Here is a 13,564-nt window from a genome sequence, read left to right as displayed (position 1 = left end):
AAGCAAGGTTACTTTTTACCAAAAAAAAAAAAAAAAAAAAATGAGGAGAAAAAAAAGTGCATGGTTGTTTTTGAATATTTATGGATGTAAAATAAGGGTCGATTTGAGCAATTGTGAGGGGGAACAAGACATTTTACACTAAACGACACCCAAATATTTAGCTAAAAGGATGTGCTTTTGACACAGCCGTAAATTCCAGTTTCAAGGCACAAACGCCTTGCTATTCAACTTTTTTTTCCATAAGATATTTAATACAATGTTATAATTGATGTTAATTATAAATATAATATGTGAGTGTAAAAATATTTTCTTATGTAATGTTATATATTATAGTAAATTTCTCATCAAAAATAGAAAATTTGACATTTAATTTTTAGTATTTGAGATGGTTATTTTTCATTTAATCATTACGACTTTTGTTTTCTCAAATTATTTTAAAATTAAAAATTTATTTTTATAACTTTTAAAGTTTAATGATTATAAAAAAATAGATTTTAATATTTCAAATATCATTATATTGAAGTAAAAATAAAAACATATTATATTATACTTTTAGTATCAAAACAAAATTGACATTAATATTTGTATGGGAGATGATCCTATAAATTGTAAAACTTCATAAGAAAGAAGTACGAACCATAATCTATTCATTTATACAAGCTTAAAAGAGCCAAAAAATTGCTTTTTAGGGAGGCCACATGTTGGCCTCCACTTTATTTTTTTAATTATTTTTTTATCTCTTTTTTCATTTTTAGACTTTTTTATATTTTTCTTCTCTCTTTTTTTCCCCACCTATTGCCTTTTTATTTTTAATAAAATTTTCCTATTACCTTTAGCCGTAATTTTTTTTATTCACTAACTGTGAATGAGTTTTTGAACAGGGTGGACGAAACATATGATAAAATATATGATAAAATATAAATACTGAATACTCAAGCGTAGCACGTGTTTCAATTAGTGTGTTACTAAAAGTGGAATTCCCGCCGGTTTCCATTAGACACTAAAATGGGTTTACCCACATGTCGTCTTTCATAAACAACAGCAAGATTTTAGACGCTCCCCAGCGTTGAGTATTAAACTTTGGATGACAAATAGTATTTCTTTTTGTCGTCGTAAGATAAAAGCGACGTGTGGTTTGAAGTAAACTTTAAAAATAATACACGTCCTTTCTAAAAAACGACATCAAACCATTTTTTTAAAGATGAACGATACTAGGGATGGAAATTAAGGCGGGATAGTCATCTCGCCACCCCGCCCCGTGAGAAAAATCAGTACGCGTCTCCGCCCCATTTATCGTATAAATTGGCGGATGTGGAGGCACATTTTCCCGCGATGGGGTCGGAGTATTCACGAGGTATCTATTAGTCTGATTAGAAATAAATACTTATAATTTAAGTGATTTCACGAGTACATAATAAAATTGTATTCATACTCAAACCAAAATATATTCCCTGAGCATAACAATTTAAAATGCCATCCATGAGCATAAAACAAGTTAAATCATCATTGGCATACAATCAAATAACAAAAACTGTACTTAGTACTTACTGAAAAATTTCAGTAATCTATTCAAGTTTATACTTAGACCTCCTTCAATTTGAAAAGAAGATTCAACTTTTCAGTAGAGAAGAAATAAAGAATGGCCTTTGCTCGTACTCTCTGTTTACAACGAAGTCTGCGACCTTTTCTCTACTCTTTCTTTTGTTTACAACAGTGTGTTTGGTAGAATGAAAAAGAGGAGGGAAAGAAATTAAAGGAAAGATTTTAGAGGGGAAAATAGAATATTTAGTTGTTTGGTAGAGAGGAAATGAAAAAGAAAAAGAAAATGAAAATCTATGGGGTCTATTAATTTTTAATCCTTCTAACTTTAGGAAGAAAAGAAGAGGGACAAATTTTGACAAACTAATGAGGTGTAAAATAACTATTTTAACTTTAATCATTCATCATATTTTTATTTGTAAAAGAGAATTATTATAAAATGCATTAGATTTACTATTTTCTTTTCACTTTTCTTTCTTTTCTATCAAACAACATGAAAAAAAATCTCCCTTCTACCATTTTACTTCCATCACTTAAGTATTTTAATTCGCATTCTTTTTTTTTTTCTCTGTCTATCCTACCAAATATAACATAAGAGTTAAACTCATCACTCTGACGATTTGTCTTCTTTTTTCTTTTTTTAATGAATGAATCATGAGTCGAATATTTATGCTCAAATCTGATTCTCACTTCCACATAAATTTTGATTCAAATCAATCAACTGATTTATAGCTCAAATTAAATAGTTTTAAATACAATCCATTTTTTATCCGTTCGATTGCGAAGTCAGTGTTGTTATATTACATAAGGTAGATTTGAAAAAGAACAATATATAGGGTAATACATATTATTACAAATCTTTGTTAAGGTACAATATATAATTATATATTAAGGAAGGTTTGAAAAATAACGATATATTTAAGGCAATACATATTAATTGAAAATCTTTGTTAATGTATATTATATATAATATATAATTTAAAACACACTATATATAAACGGGGCATGTGATCGGGTAATAGGGTCGTGGATCTCTAAATCCGTTCCCGTTCTAAATCCATGAGGTTATCAGGATTTCAACCTGTTTATAATCCAATCCGAATAATCTGGGTTTTTCCGCCCCATTTATCATGGGTCACTACGGGTAAACGGTTTTGCGGGCAAAATTGCCGTCCCAAAACGATACCAGACTTTAAGAGGCAAGCAATACGTCATTACGCATTTCAAACATCTTTTTCATTTTTTTTTTTTAATCCTTCGAGCTTCACTATCAACTGCCTAAATAGCAAGGTTACAATAGAGTATAAATTAATGTAAATTTAGATGCCCAAACTGTTTATTAAGTGATTATTTTGTCCTATTTTTTCTTCTCTCTTTAAAAAAAAAAAAACTCAAATTCTAAAATGTTACTTAAAAAGGACCAAAATTATTGTTCGGGGACGTAAATAGCAACTGAGTGAAATGTCACGTAAAAGCACACCCCATGATCGGGTATGGCGTTTAATTTCCCAGAATCTCCTTTGACTCTCTTTTGAGTTCTCACATATATAAACCCATTCAATACCGAAGCAAATCTCATACCTCACAAACACCATTCAATACTCAATCGCAACACCAAAGAAACCACCAAGAAAGCAAAACACCACCACCATCCATGGCGTCCAAGAACCTCTCTTTCTCATCTTCCTCCTTCCTCCTCCTCTTCTTCTTCAACCTACCCATACTTCTCTCTCTCTGTAATCTTTCCTCCTCGTCGGACATTGTAGAAAACCGGGTCATTAGGTCTTCCTCCACCAACAATGTCGACGGCGGGAACTGGATTCTTCTCCACTCAAGCATCGGCGTCTCGGCCATGCACATGCAGCTCCTCAGGAACGGTAAGGTCGTCATCTTCGACGGCATCGAGGTGGGCCCCTCCAACCTCACCCTCCCCAACAACCAGTGCCTCCGCATCACCAACAACCGCCGCCAAGTCGTCACCGACTGCACCGCCCACTCCGTTCTCTACGACGTCATCTCCAACACCTTCCGCCCCCTCACCCTCCGCACCAACACCTGGTGCTCCTCCGGCTCCGTGGCCTCCGATGGAACCCTAGTCCAGACCGGCGGCTACGGCGATGGCATCCGCAAGATCCGCACCTTCTCCCCCTTCTGTATCCAATACCAAAACGACGTCGTCGTTTCCGACGGTTCTTCGTCCTGCGACTGGACCGAGTTCGCCGGCATCAGTCTTGCCGATCGGAGATGGTACTCGTCCAGCCAGGTCTTGCCCGATGGCCGCCTCATCATCGTCGGAGGACGACAAGCCTTCTCCTACGAATTCTTTCCCAAGAACCCGCAAAACGACAGATCGTTTTACCTCAGATTCCTCTTCGAGACGATGGATCCTTACGAGGAGAACAATCTTTACCCGTTCTTGCACCTCTTGCCCGACGGAAACCTCTTCATCTTCGCCAACAACCGCTCCATCTCCCTCGACTACAACCGAAACCGGATCGTTAAAGAGTTTCCGATCATCCCCGGCGGTTACAAGCGGAGCTACCCGAGCACCGGCTCCTCTGTACTCCTCCCTCTGAGGCTGCACGCCGACGTGGCGATCCCGGAGGCGGAGGTCATAATCTGTGGTGGGTCACAGTCCGGTGCTTTTACCATGTCCAACAAGGCTAGGGTTTTCTTGCCAGCGGCGAGGAGCTGCGGGAGAATTAAGGTCACCGATTCGGACCCGAAATGGGTGATGGAGTACATGCCGATGCCACGTGTCATGCCGGACATGCTGATCCTCCCCACCGGCGACGTTATAATCATTAACGGCGCGGGTAACGGAACCGCGGGCTGGAATGACGCCGTTAATCCGGTTCTCAACCCTGTTCTTTACCGGACCGGGAAGCGGTACGGGAGAAGATTCTCGGTGCTGAACCCGACGGCGATCCCTAGGATGTACCATTCGTCGGCTGTTCTTCTGCCAAGTGGGGGGATATTAGTGGGCGGAAGCAACCCACACAGGAAGTACAACTTCACAGCGGATCTTTTCCCGACGGAGCTGAGCTTGGAGGTTTACCAGCCGTACTACTTGGACACACAGTACGCGAGCATGCGGCCATCGATCCTGACCATTGAAACGAACATGCAGGTAGTATCGTACGGCCAGATGTTCTCGGTGACTTTTGTGCTGCCTATGTACCGTCCTATTCCTGGAGTCTCGGTGGCGCTCGTAACGCCGTCGTTTTCGACGCACTCGTTCGCGATGAACCAGAGGATGTTGGTGCTGGACGTGGCTGGGTTCGAGAGGTTGTCGATCGTGGCCTACAAGATCACGGCCCATGGCCCACCAACCAGCGCGGTGGCCCCACCCGGATATTACATGCTCTTTTTGGTTCACTCTGGAGTTCCCAGCGAAGGTGTTTGGGTCAAAGTGGAGTAATTGATCATCACGTGTCATTAATTTGATGTTTGATAGCAGTTAGTTTGTGGTTTTGGTAAACTTTTCAATTCTGAGATTTTCTTTGGAAGTTTTGTAGAGCATATTTTGCAACGTGATAGTAAAATTGGATGATTTGAATTTCCTCTAGTTTTTTGAGTCATATTTCTGTTTAGCTATGCTGTTGTTGAGTTGGGTTACAGAAACAATGTATTACTACTTGCTCTGAGTATATTCACTTATCAAAGTACCACTTTTTCCTACAAAAAGTGACAAATCTACATGTTGATTAATTAACATATACATTTATTGTGCTTAATATGTGATAGATTTCGGCTTATAGATAGTTATTAGGAATTAAAATTTTTAAGTTTTGGACTGCTTTTTTTCTGTGTTTGAACAGCCTCTGTTGTCTTAGAATACAAGAGAATCCAACTAGATCAGCACACGACATGCTATAGGTAAAATAAATGGGCTTTCAATGCAGATGGCTGTGGCTATTTTTCATGCAAGGGAAATGTGGAAGCCATCATTTTCGATGACTCTATAACTCGAGGTATTTGAATTTCATGAGACAGTCAAAAGATGGATGTGAAAATTTTGGAGACATTGTCTAAACGGGTGAGAATCAAAAACCAATAATAGCGCCTAATAAGGATAAGAGAGAGAGAAGAAAGGGCAGAAGCTTTGGAGTTTTGAGGAGAAACCTGGAAAGTCTGAAAGTGCATTGTTGTAGATCTCTTTTACATTTAAGAAAAAAAGGAAAAAAAGGAAAGAAAAGAAAAGAAGAGTGTATTCCTTAATCGAGAATGTAACCAGAAACGACTACACCCAAAACCCACATGGTCCCCATCCAATGAAAGACGTAATAAAGTTTAGCAAACGACAATATCTTACAGGAATGACGTTAAAACGATATTAACCTAAAAACTAATGAGAACGACGACATTCCCAGGAAACGACATCAATTTAAAAAGCGTGAGCGAAGCAATAAACGGCATTAATCTCTAAAGGTTGACAATAATATGTAAAAAAAAAAACAACAATGAGATCCTAAACGACACACCTAAAAAAACAAGAAACTTTAAGGAACTGCATAAATTGTCGAGGAACGACAAGCCAACACTCTATGAAATAATGAACGACATCAGCCTGAAAAAAGACATGCTTTGGTAATTTGCTTAAACGAGAATGAATAATAAAGAACGAGTTATTGAATAACGAGTTATCAACAACTAAACGACCATGAAAAAATAAAGAAGAAGAAAAAGAAAACAAACGACGAGGACAAAAAAAAAATCCATTATCAGTCCATTGACAAATTTCAGAAAAAAGAGCATTCGAAAAAAAAATGAAAAAGAGAAAGTGGAGATGCGGGGTATCGATCCCCGTGCCTCTCGCATGCTAAGCGAGCGCTCTACCATCTGAGCTACATCCCCGTTAGTTGGGATGAGGCTCTAAAAAATCTATTTTACTAAAATAATTGGCTGAAAATAGAGTGCATTCTGCGATATGAGAGGGAAAGCGGTGAAGCCCTTAAACCTGCTTGCTCGCCTTCTAAAACAGCGAAAAAAGATCATAACTTCTATGGAGAATTTGATTGGCAAATTTTGAACCTTTTAATGCCGGTTCAAGAAACAGCCAGGAATTTACACAATCAATACTTATAGCTTTAGGAAAGGTTTGGATTAATAACCTTGCCAGGGGTTCATTGAGTTACATATTTTTTTCTCATTTTTTGTCAATTGGTTTATGTTGTGTAAACAAACAGCTTATAGGGGCAAGCCAACTCTGAGGAAAGCTCTTCTCTTTGCTTTCTTTTATATGAAACAAGTACAGGGTCATCAGTACTTTGCTTTGTTGTGTTGAGTCCGAATAGTCTCATTGATTTTGCTTTCTTTCCTCTTACAATTGAAAATGAGAAGACACAAAGAAAATTGATATAATTTTTTGTTCCCCCGAAAATAGGAACCAATAACATTTATCTACCACAACATTGGGATTGGTTACAAAACAGGCACTGCAGATACCATTTTCCTGCTTTGATCTTCCCGTATCAAGAGGCACTACTTCAATCATACCCCCATAATTTTGGAAGATAGATTAATTGAGAAGCAGCATTTGGCACATTCCCATGTATGTACAACCCAAAAAAGTTGCCCATTTAATATGTGACATGATATTCAACCATGCCACATATATCCAGCTATGTAACTTCTTTAATTAAATTTTTATTTTTTTTTCCCTTTCAGTTGTTTCCTTTTGTTGATCTGTATTTGTACCGGGTAGCCCAGAAGAGGTAGTGCAAGAAATTCAGTGCACTGAGTACACACATGAGCCAGTAGAAGCGTTCTAGGTGGTAATGGTTAATGTTGCTTCCAGAGAGCCATTGTTTTTGCTCGGAGCTTCCTGTGACATCATTTACTAAGGAAACAATCACTGTGCTTAGATAGTATCCCATGGCCAAAGAGGCCCACGAGAGAGATGTGGCCAAAGATCTCATGCTTGTTGGTGCTTCAGTGAAGAAGAATTCCAACAATCCGGCCAGAGTGAAGAGATCTGCTGAGCCAAGGAACAAGTACTGAAGTGCAATCCAGAAGAATGTGATGGGCAATGGACTGGTGGAGTCAAGTAGGCCTGAGGTGGTAGCCACTCGCTTCCGCTTGACCTCGACGAGCGCGGCTACTGCCATTGCAATGATGGAGAGGACTAGACCGACCCCAATTCGTTGGAGATGGGTTATTCCCATTTCGGACTTTGTCACTCTCCTGGCGAACGGGATGATGAAGTGGTCGTATAGAGGTGCCAGGATCATGATGAAGACTACGGGGAAGACGGGGAGGGAGGCTGGAGGAACCTTCAAGGAGCCTAGCTTGGTGTTCATGGTTGCGGCTTGTTGGACAGAGAATGTGGAGAGCTGAGCCAGGCAGCAGTTGAGCATTATTGTGCAGGCAAATATGGGGAAGATTCTGCAGACAACCTTGACTTCTTCCACCTGCTGTAGGCTGCACTCTAGAGCCGCGTGGACCGGATTGTTCACTGCGGCTCTGTTGAGGAATTTTAGGCTTGTTGTTGTTGGGGCTTCAGTGGACTCCTCTGTCTTGGCGTTCTCTTCCACTTCCCTGCTGATTATGGTGGGAGAAGAAGGGGTTCCCATACTTGCAATGGCATTGCTTGGACTCTTTCTTATGCAAGTATTCACCAATGCAGCTACTAAAACCTGCTTAGTCAAAACACATGATCAGTCTCATATATCATGAATGTATACATGTCAAAATTCCGAGGTATATGTCAAAATTTTGTCCTAACCTTTTTAATCAACTTGTATTTTGGTTTATGATGTGTCGTAAAGCTGTTTTTTCATCTTATGTATCATTTGCTATCTTATAATGCTTTTCAAAAGCTAAAGTCACAGTTTCAGGTCAATTCTATGAGTTGTTTTGTTTAAGGGTTCAAACCCCCGTACTGTTTTGGTTCTAACTTTTTTACTATATTGTTTTATCTGACAAAAGTTCAAAAAAAAAAAGAAAAAGAAAAAGATTAAATTTAAACCAAAAGGTTATGTTACTCAAATCCACTTTCAGTTATTTAGTTCATTTTACTATGCCATGTTCTGTAGCATGATTTAAACAGGGGAAAAACAGAGTACTTAAGAAGCAAAGTAAAGCCGTGAGTTTATGGAAAAAACTATAATAGAGGTGATGTGCATAAATCTTCTTCCTTACCTTGAAAATGGTTGTGAGTGGACTCCCGGAAGGTATTTTGTTCCGGTAAAGAGCGGAACCGGCAAGGAAGACGGGGATAGACAACAAGATGCTAAGAGTTGAGATTCCAAAGCCCCATTCCCACCCTTTGTTGTCCTCAATCCACACCACTAATGTCACCGCAATCAAGGCGCCGCACGAGAGGCAAAACACAAAGTAGTTGAAGAAGGTCGACCTCTGCTTCCGTCCCTGCGGCGTGCTCTCGTCGAACTGCTCGGCGCCATGCGACGGGAGCGACCCCTTTATGCCTCCAACACCAAGCGCAACCAGATACAGGCCTAGAAACAGCATTGCAGCCTTGGCACCATGAACCTGCTCGCATGGCGCGTTGAAATTGGCTCCTTTGCATATTGGTGGCTTGAGAGATGATGAGCGGGCTTGCACTGTGAGTATGATTAGACCCTATTGCCAATATTTCAAAAAATTGAACTTAAACTTGGTTAGGAGATTGTAAAAGTGATCACCTTATCATGTCAATTTTTGCAGTATTGTTTTGGAAAATATTACACCACTCAGAACAGATCATATCTAGATTTTTTTTTTGAATTTGGAAAATTGGTGGTCCCACTCTTTTCCTTGTAAGCCAAACCCTCAGAAGACGTTTGGTTCATAAATTCAGAATCATTCTTAGTTTATGTGTGTTTTTTATGAGAGAAAACACTGTAGCGAACTACGAATCATGATTTGAATCATAATTCGTGGTTCGCTACGTGTCAAAAACTGGGTATGAAAAATGTTTTTAAGTAGAATCGCATATTTTTTATGTCACAACTGGACCAAATCCAATGCTATTATTATATTACCAATGTAACATGCACTACTTTGGAAGTACTGTAGCTTTCTAGAGAGGGACTCGATTTCTATAGAAGGTCTCAATGGGGCCCAAAAATTCTAGTTTGTCAGCATTCCATATTTGTGGTGCTGTGGATGAAAGCAACACTTGTTTACATAAGTTTTCTTCCTTTTGGGGTGATACGAATAAAAAAAATGAGAGAAAAAAATTGCACATATGTAACACCACAAGGGGGCTGTGGGCCAATTCTTTAGGATTGTGGCAATTAACAAAGGTGAACGGTTCAAGCTAATAAGGTTAAGGCAGTACCGAATGAGGAGAGAGAGAGAGAGAGATGGTGGGTCCCAGATCCACGTGTTGAACCCCACTTCAGTTCATGGACTAGTTTGCACCAGATTGGGACTTGTTGTGTCGCATTGTCCCTATGAACTGTCACTATACTCGAGAGATGCTTGTTTCTGGTCCTTACTAAGAGGAATATGCACAGTTTTGCCTCTAATTTGATTATCCTTTTTTTTTTGCTTTTTATTAATCATTGGTTTATCTGAATAATAACCACACACGTGGTTCATGAATCATGAATCTACATGCAAGAAAAAAATAATAATAATAAAAGGTAGACTCTAATCAGAAATACCTATATTATGGAACCCACTTTTTAATAAAAAGGTAATATTAAACACTAATGATGCCCTAAGATTGTTCAGGATAACGTGGAGGAATACTATTGGCTGAAAATTTGAGTTCTTATCAAATGCTAAGTAGATGAAACAAGATTTGAAAAGGTTTGAGGACAAATACAGATTTCTATTGCCCTCAAGTTGAAATTGACGGGTACATATACCAATTTTGCTACATCATGATCAGTAGTGTATATATATATATGATGTGAGATTCACGTTTAATTAATGTGTAGCATTAAACGCTAATAATGTCCTGGCGTTGTTCAGGATCAAACAAGGCAGTTAACGTGGCGGGATACTATTGGCTGAAAATTTTGAGGTCCTATCAAATGCTAAGTAGATGAGACAAGATTTGAAAAAGGTTTTGAGGACAAATGCAGATTTCTATTGCCCTCGAGCTGAAATTGATAAGTCGAAGCTTCTCTTTGTCCTGGCACGGAGGAAAACTGCTCTTCAACTGTCGACGTTGCATGAGTAATGTGAATGGGCCCATATGACCAACAACAGCAATATATATCGATGTTTGTAACATGATTTGGTACTGATTAAATCCTCTACTTGATGACCTTTTGTTTTCATCTCTGTGTGTGACACAAATATCTATGTTATTATCTAACACAATTTTGTCTTTTGTTGGATTGTCATCGGTAGTTACATACAGCCCAAAATACTAACTTCCAAAAACGCCCAAAAAACAAGGCTAAAGTAATACGAGTTGTTTCAAAATTTAGACCTAGTTCACTTCGTTTTTCAATTTGAGTCGAGATGAGATATTTTATGTAAATTTTTCACTATAACAGAAAAAGTTAGATGTGACATTTTTTAAGAATTTTTTTTACTGTAAAAACTTAAAACTGAAAACTCGAATCGGTAAAATAAACCAGACTGGTAAAATTAGGCAGTTAAAAAACGCACATGTAAATACTATTAACATCCTATATACACACACAGATACGTATAAATGATATAAAGCCAAAATGTATATCTAGAGATGATAAAGAAGAAGGAAAAAAAAAAACAAGGGTTCATGAGATGGAAATAAATTCACGAGAGAGAGTGTCTCGATACCAGAGCTTTGGATATAGAGCTTTTATAAGTTGTCCGTTACCTAATATCTAAAGATATATACGAGTTATATGGTTGCCTAGTAACGTCTTTAACTTTGTATTCTTCCTCTCAGACGAAATGCATGATTTCATATTTAAGATCAGGAGAGCAAAAATAATTAATGCAGTAGTAAAAAAAATAAGAAGGAGAACAACTACAATTTTTGTCAAATTCTTGCTATATTTAATTAATTATTTTCCATTTTTATCTTAAACGTTCTCATCATGTGTTCTTGCCAACCCAGATCAATGCAACAACAGAGACTGTGATTTTGGCTGAAAAACATGATCCTGTTCCAAGCCACGTGTTCTAAAGATTCTTTTGCAAAAATCAAGAAAAACGTATTAGTAGTAATAAATTATAATAGTAAATATATACGTATATAAATAATTATTTTTTTTCCTCACCAATCACACAACACACGCAGTTAAGTAAAACCTCGGTAATAGAAACCATTTCTAAAAGGGGGAAAAAAGAAAAAAAAAAAAAAATATATATATATATATATATATATATATATTTCTAAGTGTTAAAACCTATCATCTATCTAGAACTTGTTCTGGCAAAATAGGCATGATGACCAGAAATTAAGAAAGGAAAGCAGAATAGCATGAGTACTATGAGAAAGAAAGAATGAAAGAGGAGGCAGATGAAAGGCATGAGATCATGATCATGAGTATATATTATAGTAATTGACATAAAAATTAAAACTGTAATTTAAATTTAATTAATCAACTAATTACCAGAAACTCAACCACTGCACTTATCAGGTAGATGTGATAAGTAGTGAAAAAGGCATCGGATAAGAAACCTCCAAGAAGGGCCAGAAGAAAAGAAGTTCCCATGAAATTCGTGACTTCGTTTGCCGATTTTGCTGGAGAAAAGTGCATATACTCGGACAAGTATAGCACCAAGTTGCTCGCATTTGCTAGATATGCCAAGTTCTCCATTATCTCCACCACTGCATGCAAATATGTACATATATATATTAATCAATTATTTCCATAAATCATTAACAAAAAAAAAAAAAATTGTATTAACATGGAGATATATAAATAGATCAGAAATTTAGGATCCCCCAAGTACACTGTTTTTATAAGTTTGATTAAATTAAGGAAAAGAAAGATCAAGATTGTACGGACCCAATACAAAGGAGGCTGCAACCATGCCACCATGGCGGGATTTGAGTGCAGGTTTGTTCTTCCAGTCTACATAGCCTTCCCATCTGGGGGTCACCTGGTTTTCTTCTTCCTGTAATAAAATAAAAAATAAAAGAAAATAGAATGATGATAATATATATAAATAAGGAAAAAATACCATAAAGTTTTTCCCAATTAGGGAAAGGAAGAAAAGAGTAAGGAGAGGAAAAGAAGAGCCAACGAAGAGGAACCCACCATTTGCTATCTCTCTTCCTCTTTCTGCAAGGCCTTTCTTTTTTCCTTTTTCAACTTTTGGTTAATTGGTTTAGATCCTTGGTGGAAGATGAGGGAGACTTTGAGTGGAGAGAAGGTTATGTACTGGCGGTGGGAGATTTAAAGACTAGCGAGTGTAGAGAGAGAGAGAGAGAGAGAGAGAGAGAGAGAGAGAGAGAGAGAGAGAGAGAGAGAGAGAGAGAGAATGGTCTAGACCTTTGGAAAATGACTTTGATCCCTTTTATAATAAAATCTGTCAAAGTTTAAAATCTGTCAAAGTTACTACTCAGAATAAATGAATAATCCATTTCTTATATTCTATCAATTGTGACTCTATATGCGTTCATATATCTTTTGTTTGGCATTCAGATTAATTGCAACATATTGCACATGGAGAAAGAAAAACGGAAGGTTCTTTTTATAAGGAAGAAGATTTCTACAATAAAGTAAATTTTATTTAACGGAGGGAGTTTGTAAATGCCCGATCACATAGAATTAAATAGTTAAGAAACTTTTATTTTAAAGGATTTAGTCTTGGTTAGAACATATAAAAACGAAATGCGTAACATTAATATAATAACTTTAAATGGTATTTATCAAAATTGATTTTGAAAGTTTTATACAACAAAAAAAATTTACTTAATTTATGGTAAATTACATTTTTTTTTTCAAAATCATTGCTATATATAATTTTTTGAGGGTATTGTTATATATAATAAATATTATGTTACCTCCATATATCTACATGTTAAAGTGTATGATTGGTTTAATTAATATTTGTTGATTTTTGTTGGGGAAAATAAAATTTGATGATTTGAAGTTAAAGTTATAGTTATTTATTATTTACT

At 37.2% G+C, this 13,564-nt stretch overlaps 2 protein-coding genes and 1 non-coding gene across 3 annotated transcripts; 1 reads left to right on the top strand and 2 right to left on the bottom strand.

The window, feature by feature from the left end:
- The first annotated feature begins 1,332 nt into the window (after positions 1-1,332).
- Positions 1,333-4,960, top strand: LOC21403948 (aldehyde oxidase GLOX). Its single transcript, XM_010098033.2, has 2 exons — positions 1,333-1,354; positions 3,306-4,960. Exons 1-2 carry the CDS (start codon positions 1,333-1,335, stop codon positions 4,958-4,960), a joined length of 1,677 nt encoding a protein of 558 aa, XP_010096335.2.
- A 1,363-nt stretch (positions 4,961-6,323) lies between these two features.
- Positions 6,324-6,396, bottom strand: TRNAA-AGC. Its single transcript has one exon. It is a non-coding gene; the product is annotated as a tRNA-Ala (tRNA).
- A 350-nt stretch (positions 6,397-6,746) lies between these two features.
- Positions 6,747-12,868, bottom strand: LOC21403947 (protein NRT1/ PTR FAMILY 4.6). The gene is made up of 5 exons (XM_010098032.2): positions 12,699-12,868; positions 12,447-12,555; positions 12,048-12,265; positions 8,683-9,123; positions 6,747-8,177 (listed from the first exon to the last, which is right to left on the bottom strand). The coding sequence occupies exons 1-5, from the start codon at positions 12,699-12,701 to the stop codon at positions 7,206-7,208; spliced, it is 1,743 nt and encodes a 580-aa protein (XP_010096334.1). The 5' UTR covers positions 12,702-12,868; the 3' UTR covers positions 6,747-7,205.
- Between the last annotated feature and the right edge of the window lie 696 nt (positions 12,869-13,564).

The sequence above is a fragment of the Morus notabilis genome, unplaced genomic scaffold (genome assembly GCF_000414095.1).
Source record: "Morus notabilis unplaced genomic scaffold, ASM41409v2 Scaffold155, whole genome shotgun sequence".
NCBI lineage: Eukaryota > Viridiplantae > Streptophyta > Magnoliopsida > Rosales > Moraceae > Morus > Morus notabilis.
This window is presented reverse-complemented; position numbering and strand designations above follow the sequence as displayed.